The 19,570-nt window shown below is 37.4% G+C and overlaps 1 protein-coding gene and 1 long non-coding RNA gene across 2 annotated transcripts in view; both read left to right on the top strand.

The window, feature by feature from the left end:
• LOC127549600 (uncharacterized) overlaps positions 1-19,570 on the top strand; it is a 1,392,683-nt gene that overhangs the window by 1,123,155 nt on the left and 249,958 nt on the right. The window lies entirely within an intron of this gene.
• On the top strand, positions 2,502-18,575 carry LOC127549588 (homeobox protein SIX4-like). The gene is given in 4 exon segments (XM_051977768.1): positions 2,502-4,896; positions 8,187-8,598; positions 8,601-8,874; positions 14,041-18,575. Coding segments are annotated over 4 exon segments (2,394 nt in total). The 5' UTR covers positions 2,502-3,985; the 3' UTR covers positions 14,838-18,575.

Here is a 19,570-nt window from a genome sequence, read left to right as displayed (position 1 = left end):
TATCTCATCCCTTCAGAAAAAGCTTAACTAATCTAAATATGACAGGATATAGGAAGAAAAGAAATAGAGAGCCCATAAAGATCTACTGGTTCATAGCAATTGATTATCAGTGTTTAATAAGGGAATTGCTTTGTCACTTCAGGGGTAAGACCTTTAAGTGTTGAATCACTTTCATCCCTACAATGCCTGAAAGTTTTTAGGGAAGATCTAGTATAATAGTCCCTTAAATGACACCAAAAAACCTAACCCCATGCTTGCTCCATTGAGTTTAAAATACATCCTTTATAGAAATAGCTCTCCTTTCAGAATCTTCAAAGAATAAAGATGGAGGGGGCTTACCTGACTCCTCTTGGTTCTTAGTTTATGCCTATTTCATTTCACTAGTAAATATTTGTGCTTTACTTGATCTGTGTGATCTCACTGACCTGGAAAACTTCTTTCACCAGATCAGTACAGATGGCAACTTATCTATTCACTCTGATCTTAGAGTGATTGTTGTCCAGTTCCATCCATAAATTCTCTATAGAGGATATAATTAGTTTCCTGGTGACCTTCCTTTGGGTCTTTAAGTATTTTGTGGATAACCAGAACAACACTCCAACTATTTATCTCCTATCCTTCACTCTTTGTAAGTAATAGACTTCCTCGGAGCTCCTTGAAAGCAGCCTTGCCTTTTTATTTGCATACCCAACACTTAGCATATAATAAATGCTTAATAAATGCTTATTTGTTCATTCTACAGTAAGGTCTTTTATGTCATTCCTCACATGTAAGTTACTCATAAAATTATTTAGCCTACTCACATGTAACGTGTGTTTTCTTTGTCCATAATTCCAATTCTTTTGATATTGAGATGCAGCATAGTTCAATGGAACAAGAACTAGATTTGGGCATCAAAAAACCTGGTTGGGATACTAGCTCTGCAACTTACTATCTTGAATAAGTATTTAATCTCTCTGGGCAACAAACCAGTTACCTTAAAAATTAAAATTAAGAGGTTGGACTAGATAACTTTTAAAGTCTTTTAAAACTCTACATATATAGTCCTGTGATCTTATTCAATTCTAGGACAAGTTAACTGTCCATCTTTAGTGCCTAACAGGATGTTTTACCAAATTAGTGAGCTCCCATCCAACATCATGTTCTGATCTGGAAAATATATGCATCATTCATTTTTAAAATAGGTGTGGATCTCATTGAGGTAGTCTTGTAATGTTCTAGGGCTTAGTTAGTCAATGCAATGTTACCCTCAAAGAGCAACTTCAGGAAAAAAAACCTAACATGCTCAGTTCAGGGATTAGTAAAGTGTTCAGTTTTGAAAGGCCCGGTGGTCAAAACAACACCAAACATATTCCAAACTGGTTTGAGAAAATAAAGGCAATTTATGATCTAATACATGGCAAAGAGCCCTGGATTTATCAGTCACATAAATCATAAGTAGCTTATTCTATAATTTCATGGGCAATATTATAATTCACATATAACATTGCTACATGTAAGAATTGGTTAATTTAACCTTGAAAACAATTTGGAATTGTGCAAGGAAAGTAAAAATATTATTTATAGCCCTTAACTTAATGGTATTACTATGGGACAGGGTTCCATAGACCTGTGAATTGACAGAAAGGAAAGCCACAAAAATGTTCAAATAGAAGCTCCAAGTAACTAAAAATAAAATAATTGGGAAACAGCTGAAAAAACCATTGAATACAAAACATTGAATAAAATCTTGTTCTTTGTAAAAAAAAAAAAATGATGAATATAATGAATACAGAGAAACATAAAAAGACTTGTACAAACAGTACCTGAGTAATAACCAATTTTGGTTCCACAAAAGAGATGATGAAACATATTCCCTCATATTGGTAGAGAGGATGATAGATGCAGAATATTATATATTTTGTTAGGTCACTGTGTAGGTTTTTTGCATAGTTGTGTTTTCATTTTTATAAGAGGTAGTTTAATGTTGAAGTAGGTATCTAGAAATAATTGTGGCATCTATAAAACATTTAAAAGTTCAATTATATTTCAGTGAATCCTTGACAGGATTCATGTCCAGCCTCTGATTCACACTGAAGGTTTCATTCTCTAGGATGATTTATATAAGATTAAAAATCACAGAAAATTTGCCCTGTATTGGTAGAGTTTTCTCAATATGGAGCTCCCTCCACCAATCCAATCACATCCAGACCAAAAGAAGAATGAAAAAAAAGAACTTTGTAAGGAGATCCTAGTACTAGAAGGCAATGACTATAATTTCTTTCTTTTCATCCTCAACAGTGCTCAGCACATAAAAGTCCTTAATGAATGCATGTTAGGTGGCTGTTAAAATGGAATTGAATATATTACATTAAAAGATAAGATCCTGGGGCAGCTAGTTGGTGCAGTTGATAGGGAACCAGCCCTGAAGTCAGGAGAACCTGAGTTCAAATATGGCCTCAGACACTTAACACGTCCTAACTGTGTGACCCTGGGCAAGTCACTTAACCGCAACTGCCTTAGCAAAAAAGAAAAAGAAGAAAAGAAAAAAAAAAAGATAATATAAAATCTGGACGTGGGATAGGTGAGTCCAAGAGTCCTGAGCAGGTGTCATGATAATCTGAAGCAGTCACTGAAGGTAATTTGGACAGAAGCAGTATTATGAGGACACAGCTGAAGTTAAAACAATATAGCATAGGAAATGAATCCTGGAATATAAAAGCAGCAAGTAGATCCATTTAATGAATAGCATTCAGAGACTAGATGACTCTAAGAAAGTGCTTTATGTAGCCAATGAAGAAAAAAGGCAACCAGATTCCCAGACACTAAAGCTTCAGTCTCAAGGCAAAGATTTGTAGTCCTATGTTATATCTATAGGTGAAAATAACTACTGATTCTTTCAGAAGTACCTGGAGCCTAATATGGAAATGTAACATCTTTTGAATTAGCACAATTATTCATAGAGAAACAGGGATACATTATAAAGAATATAATGTCTTCCTTGCTGTGGTTATGTTATGATAAAATGATGATCTTCCACAATTCACAATAGTAACAGAGGTGTTCTATTGGTATAACACCATTTGTTTTACTATCCTATTGACCTAACTATTGCAATTATTTCATTTTTGCTTCCAATCCTTTACATTTCTTGATGTTAAACATAGGTGTGAATGACTGATGCTTTGAGTATTCTCAATGTACTGTCTATACTAAATACTATTTTAAAGTAAAACTATTTAACGTTTGTACTTGATAAAGATTTTCAATTCTCAATGGGTTCCTTCCCTGTCAATATTTCCCCATGCCCTTTTATCCTTTTTAAGAAAAACCCACGATAGGTGTGTGAAAAGAAACAAAATTGGAAGTGTGAAGATATCAATTCTTCTTTTGCTTCTTTATGATATTGTCATCTTTTTGCTAGTGGTAACTTTTTTGTTAGATTTTAGGCAACTTGATGTGAAGGCTACATATTTTCCTTAATACTACTTATCTATTCTTTTCTTAGAACTCTCACTGAAAATTTTTTTTGCAAGACTTCTACTGTCTAGCTTTCAGGTGATATGTTTTTGTTAACTGAGTGTAGCATATTAAGAAGAATGTCCGAACTTCTCCAGGTATAGGTGTTTAGGGTCAGGGGAAGGGGGGAGGGACGGAGAGGAAGGAGGGGTGATTGTGGGGGAGAGAAATTGTGTCTCCTCCTCTTTCTGAATGCAAATAGCCAATGAGGTGGCTCGCCTGGGCCAGTCAGGCTGCTTGTGCCATATAGTATGCAGCAACCCGAGGAGTCACGTTGGGGGAAAGGCAGAAAGGAGCTATCCGTTTACACTACTTTGCTATAGCAGCTATCTTAATGGTGACTGCGTGGCCGGGAAGAAACCTGATCAGCTAGATCCTGCCGAAACTAAGAGGGAGGGAGTGGGCTTTCCGGAGAGGGGAAGGGGGGAGGGGGGCGAAAGAAGGAGAGTAGAAGAAAGAGAGGAGTGGGGGGGGGGGACGACAAAAAATGTCCTCTTCCTCCCCCACGGACCAGATCGCAAGTGCGGTGGAGATAAAGCAAGAAAATGGGATGGAAGCCACCCCCGAAGGAAAGGAGGCGCCACCAGAAGTGGTGGGGGGAGCTGTGGCAACACTCAATGCTCCGGCTGCCGCCTCTTTCCCCATGGAGCCCGTGGGTTCCACGGCTACTGCTAGCGAAGAGGAGGGGGCGGCAGTGGCAGTAGCCGCCGCGGCGGCCGCAGCGGCGGTGGCCGCCGCGGGAGCTGCGGCGGACCAGGTACAACTCCACTCCGAACTTCTAGCCCGAAACCATCAAGCAGCCGCTGCGGCCGCCGCCGCCGCTGCAGCCGCCGCCGCAGCGCAGACCCCTCTGGCCTTCTCCCCGGACCACGTCGCCTGCGTTTGTGAAGCATTGCAGCAAGGGGGAAACTTGGACCGTCTGGCCCGGTTCCTATGGTCTCTGCCTCAAAGCGACCTGCTACGTGGCAACGAAAGCCTCCTGAAAGCCCGAGCCTTGGTCGCCTTCCACCAGGGCATCTACCCGGAGCTCTACAGCATCCTCGAGAGCCACAGCTTCGAGTCGGCCAACCACCCACTTCTGCAGCAGCTCTGGTACAAGGCGCGCTATAGTGAAGCCGAGAGAGCGCGGGGCCGGCCCTTGGGAGCTGTGGACAAGTACAGGCTGAGGAGAAAATTCCCCTTGCCCCGGACCATCTGGGACGGCGAGGAGACGGTGTATTGTTTCAAGGAGAAGTCGCGCAACGCGCTCAAGGAGCTGTACAAGCAGAATCGTTACCCGTCCCCAGCAGAGAAGCGGCACCTGGCCAAGATCACCGGCCTCTCCCTCACTCAGGTCAGCAACTGGTTCAAAAACCGGAGGCAGCGCGACCGGAATCCCTCCGAGACCCAGTCCAAAAGGTGAGCCGCCAAACTTTCCTCTTCCTTCTCCTCCTCCTTTTCTGTCTCTATCTCTGTCTCTCCTCCCTCTCGTTCGCCCTCCTCTAACCCCCAGCCTGCTTTTCCTCCAAACGCTTGCAAATATGGCGCTTACCTTCCCCACTAGCCTTGTCCTGCTGCTGCCCACCTCTCCCTTCCCTCCTCCCCCCTCCTTCTCTTCCCGGACGCTGCACTGGAGGACTAAGGAGTGGAGGTAGGCTGGGGGTGGGGGGGGTGGGAAGGGAGGAGGAGGGAACAGACCTCTTTACCCTCCCCCTCCTTCCCCTAGAAGTTTCTTCTAGCCCGGGTATCAGTCCCCACCCCCCACCTTTGACCAGGCAGTTCTGTCCACCCCGATCCCCTCAGCCTTTTGAAGTTGCCACTGTCCCCAGGTCTGGAGGGGTGAAGCGAAGGAGTTTGTTGGCAAGCGAGGAGTGCGCTCGGCTTCCAGCTTCCTCCTTCCTCCTTGCTCTGGGGCTCGCTGACTTTGGGCTTTTCTCCCTCTGTTTAGACATAGGCATGATGGGCTGCTGCCACACTAACATGCCCACTGCACCCCAACCTAGCCTTCTAGTTCTGCTTTCTCCAGCTTAAGCACACATACATCACATCACACCACACACCCCTACCTGGGGTTCTGCAGCTTCTCAGTCTTGGGCTTGGAAAATGCTGTAGAAAAATTGGGGGCAGAAGGGCCTGTACTTTGGGTCCTGATAGGTGATGGAAGGGAGGTTGTTGAGTGGGAGTATGGGGGGAGGATGGAGGGGGGGAAGTGTTAAGACTGAGTTTTATTTGACAGAGTTAATCATTCACTATGCCCGCTGTTCTTTTCAGCAGTAGCAGCAGCAGCAGCAACGTGGGGGTGTTGGTGCGGCTCGCGTCTACCGTGTTTTGAAACCTGATTCTGAACTCCTTCGGATCGGGTTTCAACGCAGTCCCGGGAAGCCGGGAATGAAAAAAAAAAAAAAAGTGCTCTCTTAACTCGATTCTCCTATGGCTCCATGGCTAGGGAGCTTATGGCGGGCAGTGGGGAAGGAAGTGGGTGCACAGCGATCTCATGCCGGTTTGGAGCTTTTGTTTCTTTCAGCCTTTCCTCTGTCAGAAAGGATCAGGTTTCCCAGAGCTTTTGTTTTTGCGTCTGAATATACTTCCTGTGGTTATGTGTATCACAGGGATGGTGCTTACCTGAGTATGTGGCACAGAAAGGGTTGAAAGAGATAGTGTCCCCAACCTCCAGGAGAAACAATCAAAATATCTACAATATATCGATCAAAGAATGAATCAATGAGCTAAAGTGAGCCGAAGCTAAACGGTTCTTAGTTCTCTAAGAACTAGAGCCGGCCAGGTGGAGGTGACCACTCGTCGCACAAGGCACATTCCAGAGCCTGCTCTCCTCCTACTGCCCCTCCCCCTTTCCCCTCTTCCCTCCTTCCTTGGGCAAATCGGGCCTCCAGGCATTCCTCTCCCAGGGAGGGAGGGAGGGAGGAGGAAAGAAGGAGGGCGGTGAGGTGGTTGTGCAGAGCCAGCCGAGGGCCCCTAGAGCAGCGAGGAGAATCAATACTGAAGACGGAGTGCAACCAAAACAAAACACACCAAAAGAGAGAGAGAAAGTGAGTCTGAAAATAAAGTTAGAAAAAAAAGTTGCTGATAAGAGAATTAATTACTCCCCAATCAAAACTCTGCCTTTATTAGCCTGGGGTTAGGGATCCCCGCCCTAGTCCTCTAACAAAGAAGAAATAAGTGGGGCCCCAGGGTAGAAAGTGAGGGGTGTCCTGGCACACCCAATACGGGATCCTGCCTCTCCCCTCCCCCTCCCGGGCTATTTTCACACCTCCATCACCGCACACAAGCTCCAATCCTCTTCTTTCCCTACCATCTGTGCTTTCTTCCTCACTGTCCCCTCCTCCAGGTTGCCCCTCTCCGGATCTGCCTCCTCCCCTGCCCTCCCCCAATGAGTCACTCTCTCAGACAGCGATTGAGGCTCAATCTCAGCTCATAAATCAAAATGCTCACAGCTCTCCCCGCCGCACAGCCCAAAGCCAAAGTAATCCCCTCCTTCAGCACTAAAGTGAAACAGACCCTGCTAGGAACCATCCCTGGGCCAACCAGGCCAAAAACAAACCACCTTCTTCAGCTCTCCAACCAGCCTCTCTCCTGCTTCCATTCTAGTGTTAGGCCAAGTAGGGAAACACCACCACACTTTCATCCTGGATCCTTTCTCTAAACCTGGTAGATGAAAAAAGAAAAGAAGGTATTCTCAGGAACAGATGGAATCTGGAAGGACTCAGGAAGAGGCCTGAGGGTGCCTGGCCTGGAAACGACAATGAGGGAGGGGGAAGTATTTGGTTTCTTCTTGTTATGTTGTTTTTAGCTTATCCCCTTTCCCACTCATTTCACCTGACCCATTTCTATTTTTTTCTAAGTTCAAAGACAAGTGCTTGCCAGGTAGGTCTTTTGGTGATGAAGTCACCTTCCCCAGAAGTCCAGCAACTTCTTTAGAATTGGACAGGAGAGAATTGAGTCCATAAAAAGGTGGTGATCAGGGAGGGTCTATTGATGTAAACATTTACAGAAAGTGGTTGTTGAGTTATCACTTCCCATTATAAGTCCAGACCTCTAATAGATTTAAGAAAATTTAAACCACTTCAAGGTGCTACATTTTCTTTTCCCTGGGCTACTGGAAGCCTATATCTTAGTGCTTTGACTCTTACATTATCTCTAAAATTGTACTGATCAAATTTGTTTAAAGGAGTTTCTCAACCCAAAATTCTAATAAATAAGTTCTATTTATACTTTCTAAATATAAATAGAAACATTTATTAGTAGGAGTCAGAATTGTAATGGTAGAAAAAATATATACTCTCCCACTAGATATATGACTATGGACCTTTAATTTCTCTGTTTGGGACCTCAATTTTCACCTTTGTATCCTGAGAGATAAGCTATGTGGTTTCTGAGGTCCTTCCAGATTTAACTTCCTATGATTCCTAATATACATTTTATTCATATTGGCTGACGTTGCATTCCCTAGACCATTTTTCTGAGTTTGTCAAAAGATGATTTAGGATTTGAGATTCCCAACCCCCCACCCCAAGCCTTTATTCATACTTAGGATCTCTTCTCAGAGACTTCCCAATCTAAATCAGACCAACAGACATCATGCTTTCTTCTCATTCTTTGTTTTAGGACCTGATTTTCCAAACAAATTGCAAGTATTTAAAATGTCATCTCCTTGACCTCTAATGTGCCTTGATTTCTTCTCTCTTATCCAGTGAATCAGATGGTAATCCCAGCACTGAAGATGAGTCCAGCAAGGGACATGAAGATTTATCTCCTCATTCACTCTCTAGTTCTTCTGATGGAGTCACCAACTTGAGCCTTTCTAGCCACATAGAACCAGTGTATATGCAACAAATTGGAAACACTAAAATATCATTAAGTTCCCCTGGAGTTTTATTGAATGGAGGTTTAGTACCTGCAAGTACTTCACCTGTCTTCCTTAATGGCAATTCCTTTATTCAGGGACCTAATAGTGTAATTCTTAATGGACTAAATGTAGGAAATGCACAATCTGTGACTTTAAACCCATCAAAAACGTCATCAAGCATTGTGAACAATGGTGCATCTATGACTGACATCTTGGGATCTCCTTCAGAGGATGTAAAAGACTTCAAAGTCTGCAGAGTTCCACAACCAATTCTGCAGCAACAACATCTTACAGCCCCAGTGTCCCTGCTTCATTTCCTGGCTTAATACCTAGCACTGAAGTTAAAAGGGAAGGCATACAAACAGTGGCTTCTCAAGATGGAGGTTCTGTGGTGACTTTTACAACACCAGTACAAATAAACCAGTATGGTATTGTACAGATCCCCAATTCAGGAACAAATGGCCAGTTACTTAATGGAAGCATTGGATTCTCTCCTCTGCAGCTGCCTTCTGTCTCAGTGGCAGCTTCACAAGGTAAAGGTTTCATTTACTATAGTAATGCCTTGGGCAAAAGTGAGTATGTGTGTCAGCTGCTGTCTTTTGTGAAACCTATGAAGGGGTATTGTAGCCCATGTGGCCTGGTGTCTGCTACAGCTGCAGAATATCCTTGTTCTTGCTGCTCACCCTCATTACAACACCTGTTAGCAACACTCAACATGCTTAACTCCCTAAGATCATGGGGATGAGCTGTATTTTTTTTTAGGACCTGAATGGAAAAATATAGTTCATAACAAGGCTTGCCTGCTCTGCAATTATAGAAATATAAAATCTTGATGCTTGAAAAATAACCCATTGCTTAATTTTTTAAAATTAAAAATTAACATTAGAGCTTAGAACAAAGAATAAGCCAAAGATTTAGTGTGAACATGCATTTTACCTAAGCAACAAGTATGTGATCAAAAACATTTTGTAAGAGCAAGCTAAAATCAGGCACAGTGATGAGAGTGTTTTGATTTTCTATGTACCCTCTTCTTCCTGTAATTAAGTATAGCAAAACTAAAGGAAAAGCAAAGGAATGTGTGATTGAACTCCTGTTTATATGTCCTTAGACTTAGGGGCATTATTAGATAGGGGGAAGTCTCTCAGATGATTCCTTATTTCTGTTATTTCTATAGGTAAAAAAGATTTGACCAAAAGCAGAACAACAGAGTACACTAGAGAAGGCCCTGAACTGGACTTCATGAGAAATAAGGACTAACTCTCTCAATGACTTTGAGCAAGTTTCTTAGTCCTTCTATTTGAGTTTATGCATTTATACAATGGAGATAGTGAAAACTTTAATTTCAAAAGTTGAACACTGTTAATCCTAGGATAGAAGTTTTATGTCATTTTAGGCAAATCCAATGTATGAAAATAGAAGTAAAGTGACTTGCCCAGGATTTACATAGCCAGTAATTGCCAAAATCCAGACTCAAATTGAAGTCTTCTGATTCATCTGAAAGTATTGCTCTTTGGACGACTGCGCAAAAAAAGATCAATTAGGGAGTGGTTCTTCATTTAAAAGCATTTACTGTAGAGTTTCATTTGAAATCTCATTTTCCTGAGGTATTTAAATAATGTTAGAGAAATAGTTAAATAATAAGGGGTAATGCTAATGTGGAGCTCTGCAAAGGCCTTGGGTTTAATTCCTGGTTTTGCCACACACTGTATGTGTGACCTTGGATAAACTACTTTATTTCTCTAGAGCTCAGTCACCTCATCTGAAAAATGGAAGATTTAGCTTAGATGACTTCTAAGAATCCTTCTAAATCTAAATCTATAATTCTGTGATTTGACTTACAAATCTAGAATGTATATATTGTCTTTCAGGAATACATAAAATGAAGTATTGTGTTATATAGCATTAAACTTTGCTAGCTCATGATAGAAAAATAATCCAGAGATAAATTTTGTTTTGTATATGTATTTCCATTTTATCTCATAACATATTCATCATTATTTTGGTATTCCAAGTTATTGAAAGAGCTAAAACAATAGAAAAACTATGAAAACTGAAGTAAAAATCAGTGTTAGTTTTTTACATGATTAAATATGCATTTTTTTCTCATTACCATGTCTTCCTCCTACCTTCCACAAATCAGTTTTTTTCTCTTAGGGAAAATTCACTAAGAACCAGTAGGTAAAATCTCAAGATACCATGTTTGAAGCAAAAAGTGAGTAGGTATAGGGGGTGGGGTGATTTGGGAAGAAAATCTGAAATGGAGAAATACTTTTGATGTGTAACCTGGGAAACTTGATGCCACAAAAAATTATTAGGGGCTAATAGCTTAATTTCTTTTAAAATGAGACATTTAAAGGGAATAAGAATAGCATTTTCATTTATAATAGCTAAGATCAAATGACAGGGTTGTCAGTATTGGGACAATTGGGGTAGGTTGAAGGCATAAGTTTAACCAGATGGGTTCAGGAATTAAGTGTTTCTCTTGATACAGTATAGCAGTTCACAATTATGCATGTTTTTAGTCCTTAACTTCTACCTATGATAAAACTTCTAACTATGATAGCTAAGATAAAAGTTTCTGACTGAGTAAAATTATCTTTCTATACCTATTCCTTCTTTGTGGTTAAAAAAAAATTCTGATTTCTTATATATGAGAAAAAAAGATATTTAAGCATATCATTTCTTGTCATCAAGTTGTTAATATGTTTTCTACCTAGTCTTTTGTTTTATTATAAAATACTTATTTACTTCTTATTAAAAAACCTTGAAACATAATCCTTATAAAGTTTTATTTATCCATTTAGTTGTGACAGCAATTTTCTTTAGATTTGTAATGCAGTTTCTTTATTCAGTAGTTATTGAATCTAAAAAGAGATCCCCAGATCATCTTTGTATTTTTCTATTAATTAGTTATAATTTCTAGAACATACTCAAAAATTTGACTGTTTACTCTTAAGTAGCTATTAAAAAGCTAAAAAAATTATTTAAAAGCACTATCTTAAATTGCTAGACATTTTGATAAATCACTAATTAAATGTTCTGAGGTTACAAATAAAAGCAAATATGTCAGTCCTTGACATAAAAGAGCTTACATTGTAATGGGGAAAAGGGGGAAAATACTGCAAAAAGATCAAAAAAAAGAAAGGAAGTTATATGTACTAGCAAGCAAATTTCAAATAAAACATATGCTTCAACAAATGTATGTATGTACGTATGTATATAAAATTTAACCACATCCTAGAAGCTCAGGTTGAGAATTTTAAAGTATATTTAATCTTCAGGCAAATCTTTTTAGTTGTTTGACTGACACAGCCATTTGGTAGGGAAATTAGAGCGGAGGGCATATAAAAAGATAACAAATAAGAATAATCTGAGTATGTCTTCAATATATTTTATTTCAGAAATATAATTATGACTATTGTTTAGAAATTATAAATGTTGTCTATTTAGACATAGTAGAAGAAAATATATTTTCTTGTATATTTTAATCTAAGATGAAAACATACCTTACTAATTGTATATATTTTCCCAAAATTTCAAATATCAGAAAACATAATTTTCTTTATAGAATGCTTTCCAAAATATTGACTTTGAAGAAATTCCAATGTAGTTAGGAGACTGACAAGTTTTTCTGAAGACATCTGAAGTTTCCTATCATAATCCAATTATTAGTCTAGGAAGGTAATTTCGTAATAATAATTCTTATTATTCAAGCCAAAAAAAAATTCTTTTGTGAATTCTACTTAAATTTGGAACTTTCTCCATGAACTAAATTGAATACTACCAACTCAGATAATCTAACATTTACAAAGTAACTTTCCAAAAACCTTCCTTTGAGGTAGGTAGTGTAAGTATAACTGTTTTCCAGTTGAGGAAACTGAGATTTAAAAATGTTAAGTGCTTACAACTATGTGTCTAGGAAACATTGGAACTATGATATACTACCAGGGTTTTTTCTTTATATAGACCAAGGATTTCTTAATCTTTTTTATATTATGGATCCCTTTGGTAGTATGATAAAGTCTATGCATCCCTTTTCAGAATAATTTGTTAATGCATAAAATATATAATATTAGAAAAAAACCAATTACATTGCAATATAGGTTTTGTGGGTAGTTTTTTTTTTTTTTGTTTTGTTTTGTTTTTTTGTTTTTTTTGCTGAGGAAATTGGTTTTAAGGGACTTTCCCAGGGTCACACAGCAAGGGTAAATATAGTTTTTTTTTAAACTTTTTTTTTTTTTTAAATTTGTGGACCTCAGATTAAGAACCTTTGGTTTGGACAGTCACTTTGAAAGATTTCAGAGCAGAATGGAAAGGCAATTTGGTATAATGGATACAGCATTGGACTTAGAATCTGGATTTGAATTCTGCCTCTAGCTATGTATATCTGAACAAAACAGTTATCTTCTTGTATACTATAAAATGAGGGGGTGGAATCAAACAACTTTTAAGAGCCTTCTAGCTCTAAATCTATAGTCAATTTGTCAAGACCCTTTCCCTTCTCATTAATAGAATATTTTAGTATAACCTTTAAATTTATAGTCTTTGCTTTATTTTTCCTATATAAGCAGTCTAAAAAAGAAAACATGTTTTTATGGAGCACTTGAAAGATTTATACTGGCTGACTAGCTAAATTGCCTCTATTATCTAGTAGAAATATCTCTTCAACTTTCTATTTGCATTGACTGTGTAGAGTTGGTCTTAAAATATCAAAAAGAAGTTTTCCTGAAGTAAAATAGAATATTGCATGCATATTTTCAGAAAAAAAATTGAAAGCTATGAATTAATTGGATAATTCATTTAATTCCTTATCCTTTTCTCCTATGGAATTAGTCTCTATAAAATGTTAATAATAGTCTTAAAAGGTCAGTTTTAAAGAATCAACTCTGATTTCTATTGAAATGTGTTTGAAGAGGCATATTTCAATATTCTCATTAATTCTGTCTATCACTACATCAGATTTAGAAGCATGTTTAAAGTTCAGTTCTGTTAGAACAAAAGAAAAAACCTTTGAATGTCTAATTGCCTTGACATTATTTATTTTATGGTTAGTTAGGTGAAAGTTTGAAACTTGTCTCCACAGGTTCATATGGTTAACTTAAAGCCCTAGGGCAAGTTCCTTCATGCAATATTTTCTGCATGTCCATTTATGCTTTTAGTCAGTTATTGACTTGTTCCCAACAAAGGTATTTTGTATTTGTGTTTTTTAGTTCTTGTTGGCATAGCCAATAATGCACATCAATTAATTAAGAACTAGATAGGTAGGGTTTGCAGTGGATAGAATATTGGGCTTGGAATGAGGAAGATGAATTTGAATCCAACTTCAGACAATTGTTATCTTTTGATGTCTTTCAACTTCAATTTCCCCATCTGTAAAATAGGCATAATAATAATGCCTATCTCATGGGGTTCTTATGAGAATCAAATATGAGACAACATGTATAGCACTTTGCAAATCTTAAAGCACTCTTTGTGTAAATCCTAGCTATTATCAAGCTTTTAGTAGAAAACCAGAAAGACCTAAAATTCAGAATTAAATTAAGGGAATTCTTTTGCTTTACACTGGCTAAGCTCTTATAGGTAATATTAATCATTGGCTTAACTCAGAGAAAAATAACATGTAAATAAATAAATAAATACTGAAGTAACTTTCATCGGCTCATATAATTTCCAATCTATTCTACTTTATTCTTTTTTAGGTAACATTTCAGTAAATTCAAGCACTTCTGATGGGGGGACATTTACAAGTGACTCCACCACGGCACAGCAAGGAAAGGTTTTCTTCAGCTCTCTTTCGCCTAGTACAGTTGTCTACACAGTTCCAAATTCAGGTCAAACAGTAGGATCTGTTAAACAAGAGGGCTTGGAAAGGAGCCTTGTATTTTCTCAATTAATGCCTGTCAATCAAAACCCACAAGTCAATGTAAACATGTCTTCTGAAAATATCTCAAGCAGTGGCCTTCATCCTATGGCCTCATCATTAGTTAATGTAACTCCAACTCACAATTTTTCCCTCGCTCCCCCTGCTCTATTAAATGCAACAGAGCTAAATGCTGATATTACTGAGAGCCAGCCCTTGTCTACACCTGTAACAAGCACATCTACTGTGATATCTGTCAGCAACACGAACTATGCAACTCTTCAGAACTGTTCCCTTATTACTGGGCCAGACCTAATGTCAATTCCAATGACCCAGCCTGCCCTTGGGGAAATAGTTCCAGCAGCTGGAGACCGTGTGGGTCATTCTTCCCCAGCAGTACATGAGGATTTTGTCAGAGAGCACCGGTTAGTTCTGCAATCCGTATCTAACATAAAGGAAGATTTCATACCAAGTTCTGAGGACAAAGCAACAAGCAACTTAATGATGCTGGATTCCAAATCCAAATATGTTCTGGATGGCATTGTTGAAACAGTCTGTGAAGAACTGGAAACAGACAAAAAAGAGCTTGCCAAGCTCCAAACTGTTCAGTTGGATCAAGATATGCAAGATTTATAATTTTTTTCCCCTTTGTTTTTGGCATCCATGTTCAAATCTTGTCCAGAGGCCCTGAAGACATTAAACGTTTTCCCTACTTAAGGAAAATACTGCACAGTTTGGCAGGGAGATATGTTTCAAAGACTTTGAATTGAGTTTGCATGAAGACCACAATTAAATCCATGGAAGTGAAACTATATCCTTTTTTTTTTGTTCACGTGTTAATGTTCTCTTTTAACTAAAGAAGAGAACATAAGGGAAATTATCAAAGTGAAGGTGTGATGGTTTGGTTTACTTAATGTAACCCTAAAGGCTGAAATGAAACTTCCACATAAAAACTTATGTTTCAAAAGTAAAAATATGTACATATTTCTAGAAAATGAAATGTAGCTATAAAAAGATAGAAACAATGCAATTCTTTTTGTTTACTTCTTACTCCATGGGCATTGATATATTTAAAAAAGCATAGATGATACCTCTCCAAACTATTCTTAAGATAGTTTTGATTTTAAGAACCTGAATAAACCCTGAATGATTCTATTTGTCAGCATTTTCCCAGCTAGAAAGTACTAGATTGTCTTTGCCGACTGACAGATGAAGATAGCTGGTAGTTTAATGAAGCTCAGATAATTTGACATTCTAATAAAAACACCTCTGAAATAGACTCCAGCATGAATGTAAATATATCAATTACTATTAGGATATTTTGAATTAGTACAATGAACTTATTTATAGGGTATGTGTTTTCCTTTTACTTGAGGCACAATGAAATGAAAAGAAAACAAGTTTCTGGCTGTTTAATTTATTTTTATTGTTTGAACAAGAAGTAGACATAGTTGTTTCCAACAAAATTTTACTTTTTGTAGGATTTTAAACATAATGATTTTTATCAGTAGCCCAGTAAGGTCAATGTTAATAATACTGAAGCAAGAAAACTCTCTCCAATATTCAAACTTGGATATATTTGTTCATATCCCTATCCTGTTCTTTATTTAGTATTTTTCCAATTGCTTTAAATACCTACATATTTTCTACAGAATTCCAGGTGCCTTTTTTACCTAGTGGCCTTTTATTATTCTTACTAAGGTACAGACATGTGAGGAAAAACATTGACTGTTCTTTGATGATCCACCCAGGATTAATTTTACTGTAGAATTGGTTTAATCTGAAAACATATACTAAATTTTTAATAGTACTATTTCTATTAGTAATGATGATTCAAATAGCTGATTTATTGTTAATACTTTTCATTATAGTGTAACAGTCCTATAAAAACTTCCATGTCATTTCAATCCACATAAACTATCCATATCTACTATCAAAGCCTAATTATAGAGAAAATGGAACAAGTAAATCTGGAGAACAAGACCTTTCCCTGTTAAAACTTCTAATCAGTTCTAAGTGTTTTGGAAAATGATTTTTCCATGAGCTTTCGAACATCATGATATCATGACTATTGTTTGCACTATCTTTTCATTTCTTTAGAGGTAATTTTTAAAAAAGTTCAATGAATCTGTAAATATTGCTGTGAGTTCTGGCTATAGTTATCAATGATTCTGAACACATGACAGTAGATGAAAGGTACACATATATGGTGACCAGCATTATGAAATTCTTTTGCAGTATCTAAAAATCATACGAAATAAGCATACTTTACTGAAACTGTCATAGGTAAAGATATCACATTTATTTATAAGATCAAAATGAAGGGCCCATTTAGGTCCTTAATCCTTATGCACAGATGCTACTATGATCACTGATTACCATGTGTGCTAGGCGAAAGTTTGTATAGGACCTAAATTTTGTGGTTTGGCTAAATGTGAATGATATACAAAGATCAAGAGCTGTACAAGAAATTCTTTGATTCATCATTTTGATCAAAAGATCTGTCCTTTTTGAATGAAAAAATAGTGAATATTCCTAGAGTTCTAAATGGACAGTGTTTTTGTTAAGCTTTGGGGTTTAATTTTTTTTTTAAGTCAGGTGTTTTAGAGTTCTGTTCTCTTCTGCCACTACTTATAATGTTTGTTTGTTTTTTCCTTTGGGTGTGTATTGATCATGTTACTGAGCTTAATTTTATGGCTCTATAGTATAGTTTACAAGAAAATGGTATTTTCCATTTACTTGCTGCACATCTCAAGAGTTTGTTATATATTTTAAAGGGCTACCCATCCTATAAAGGAAATGGGGATGTGTTTAAAGCACCAACTAGGAAATAGTATGTGAGTGTGTGCATACGTACACATATGTGTCTTCCAAAGTACACACACACACACATATATACATACATACATACAAAAACACATCTTTGGAAAGTTCATTCTCCTTTCTCCCCTAAGAAAAGATAGCACAAAATTTAAATCTTCTCTAGGAAACCCATTTATATTCCAAACATGATCTAACTATATAACCTTTTGATTGCTCCAGGTATATACACACTATATTAAGTAAGAGTCATTGCACATTATAAAGAACATAGTGTTCTTTTCTAGTCTTTCAGTAAGATAAGGGTCAGTTTATGTGGTGTAGTGCATATATATGTGAATAAAATAATATAATACTAATCCCATGCACTCCTCACACAAAATTGTAAAGTTATTATTTGCAATATTAAGATTCTGGCCTTTGGAGTTCATATAGCAGAACTTCCCCTCTCACAAAGAAGTGCTTGAAGATGCTGCAAATATCCCTGTGATGATCCCTGAGGGGAGTCACAACAGGGATATATAAATTCCTCTTCATAATCCCCCTGCTGGCTATGGGGTTTCTGGTATGAGCCTATCTATGCACTATGTCAGTCAAAAGTTGACATTTGATTCTTAGTTCTGTATGGTACAGGGCAGTCTGTTGTTTAAAGAGAAGATGTGTTTCTTCCTCATTCAAGCAAAGACGCCCATGTTTTTCCTTTTCACTTCTCCTGTGCATTTATAGGGATGAAAAGGCTCTTTGAAATTGCGCACGTGTCAGAGCCTTTCCTTGAATTGTGAAAGACAGGTAAATGTTATAGCCATAGATAATATCAGTAGGAAATTGCACACTGGCCTTAAATTTTCTTGTATATGCCCTTGTATCTTGCATGTTAATGGTTGGATTACTGGGCACATGTTGCAGCCTGCCCTGCTACATGCTAGACAAGTGTATAATAGTACAATAGCCATAAGTTCTTCATTCTTAATAATATTTTTGATAAAATTCATCTCATGAAAATATCACTAATTCAGGAAAATTGCAGGGAAAATATTACATTTTTCCAGTGAAGATATCCCAGAGTCTTCCCAAGACTATTAGATGATAGAGCCTAAGAATTGTTTTTTGTCTAACTGGTACATTTCATATAATTTAATGTTACCATCATATGATTCTTCACTCAAAATTATATAGCATGTGGTTCTTTTTGGCTTTCAGGGTTCTGACTCAAAGGAAATGAATTCTTTTGTTGCATGTACTGTATGTTTAGAAGTAACCAGTTAGTTCTGTACTCATATGATTTTATTGTGCCTTACAACAAAGAACGAATCTATACAGAATGTATATTATGGTATGGGATAACAATAAGTCTTTACTGCACTGTTAGGTGATGGCACACAGAGCATGTCACAGAACATTTCTGTGCTCAATTACCCAACCAAAGAGATCTAAAGTATGTATGTTGTACTGTAATAAGGGTTTATGCCTGGACAATTAAGTGTTTTATTTGTATTCTGAAATGATGTGAACTTATTTTTCTAAATACTATGCTGAATAAACTTTATATTTATATGTCTTGTGTTGGAAAGTTGTTTGTACTAGCTATATATTAAGTATGATTATAGATAGAGTATTATTTTACACTTGTGGTGTAGTTTTATTTTCAAAATATAATACACATTACTGAAAAGTACCTTCTTCTAAGGAAAAAATACGATTAAAAACTCAAACTAATTTATGGTCTCAACAAAAGTAGGAGGCTGTGGCAAGGGAGATGATTGTCATGAGAGGCAGTATTGCACTGTGAATGGAGAACTGGCTTTGGAATCAAAATAACCTAGGTTTATGTTACCTATGAACCCTAGGAAGGCATTTAACCTCTCAATGGCCTAGGCAATTCTCTAAGTTAAGTTTCAGAAAAGTTGTTGATCTGCCCTAATAGAGGGAGTTTTCTCCTTTGATAATGCCCTCACTCCATTGAAAATATAAGGATAATAATTGTGGCATCTAATTCTTTTAATTATAAGGATTACTCTTTAACAAAATTTCACAGATTTTCACATGACAGTAGTTGAACTATATTTTAATTGGGAAAATATATAATCACAGAATTTGGTACTGCTTTTAAGTGAATTTGTATTTTGTTATTGACAATAGCATCTACTTAGATTTAGGTAACAATTACATAGTATAGCTGATAGACTTATAAAGAGAAACAACTCAATTCAAATCCTGACTATATGATCTTGAGCAAGTTATTTAACTTTTATTCTTAGATTCATGTGCAACTCTGCTGATAAGCTCTATTTCTATGTGAAAGTGAGGGGGACCATGTCTTGTCTAAGATAAGTACTAATATACTTGATCACTTTCTTTTCTATGCTATGGCTAATTAAACTTTCCTTTGTTTGATTGGATGACCTATGGATGCTTGCATTCATTCATGGATGCAAACCTAAACACCAAGGAACACATATAAGTCAGATCCAACCTTCCACTCCATTGTTACATAGCTAGTGTTTGAAGAATTCAAACTCAGGTTTTCCTGACTCCCAATCTATTGCTTT

The sequence above is a fragment of the Antechinus flavipes genome, chromosome 2, assembly GCF_016432865.1.
Source record: "Antechinus flavipes isolate AdamAnt ecotype Samford, QLD, Australia chromosome 2, AdamAnt_v2, whole genome shotgun sequence".
NCBI classification, from domain to species: Eukaryota; Metazoa; Chordata; class Mammalia; order Dasyuromorphia; family Dasyuridae; genus Antechinus; species Antechinus flavipes.
Note: the sequence above shows the minus strand (reverse complement) of the source record. Positions and strands in the feature narration are given on the sequence as shown.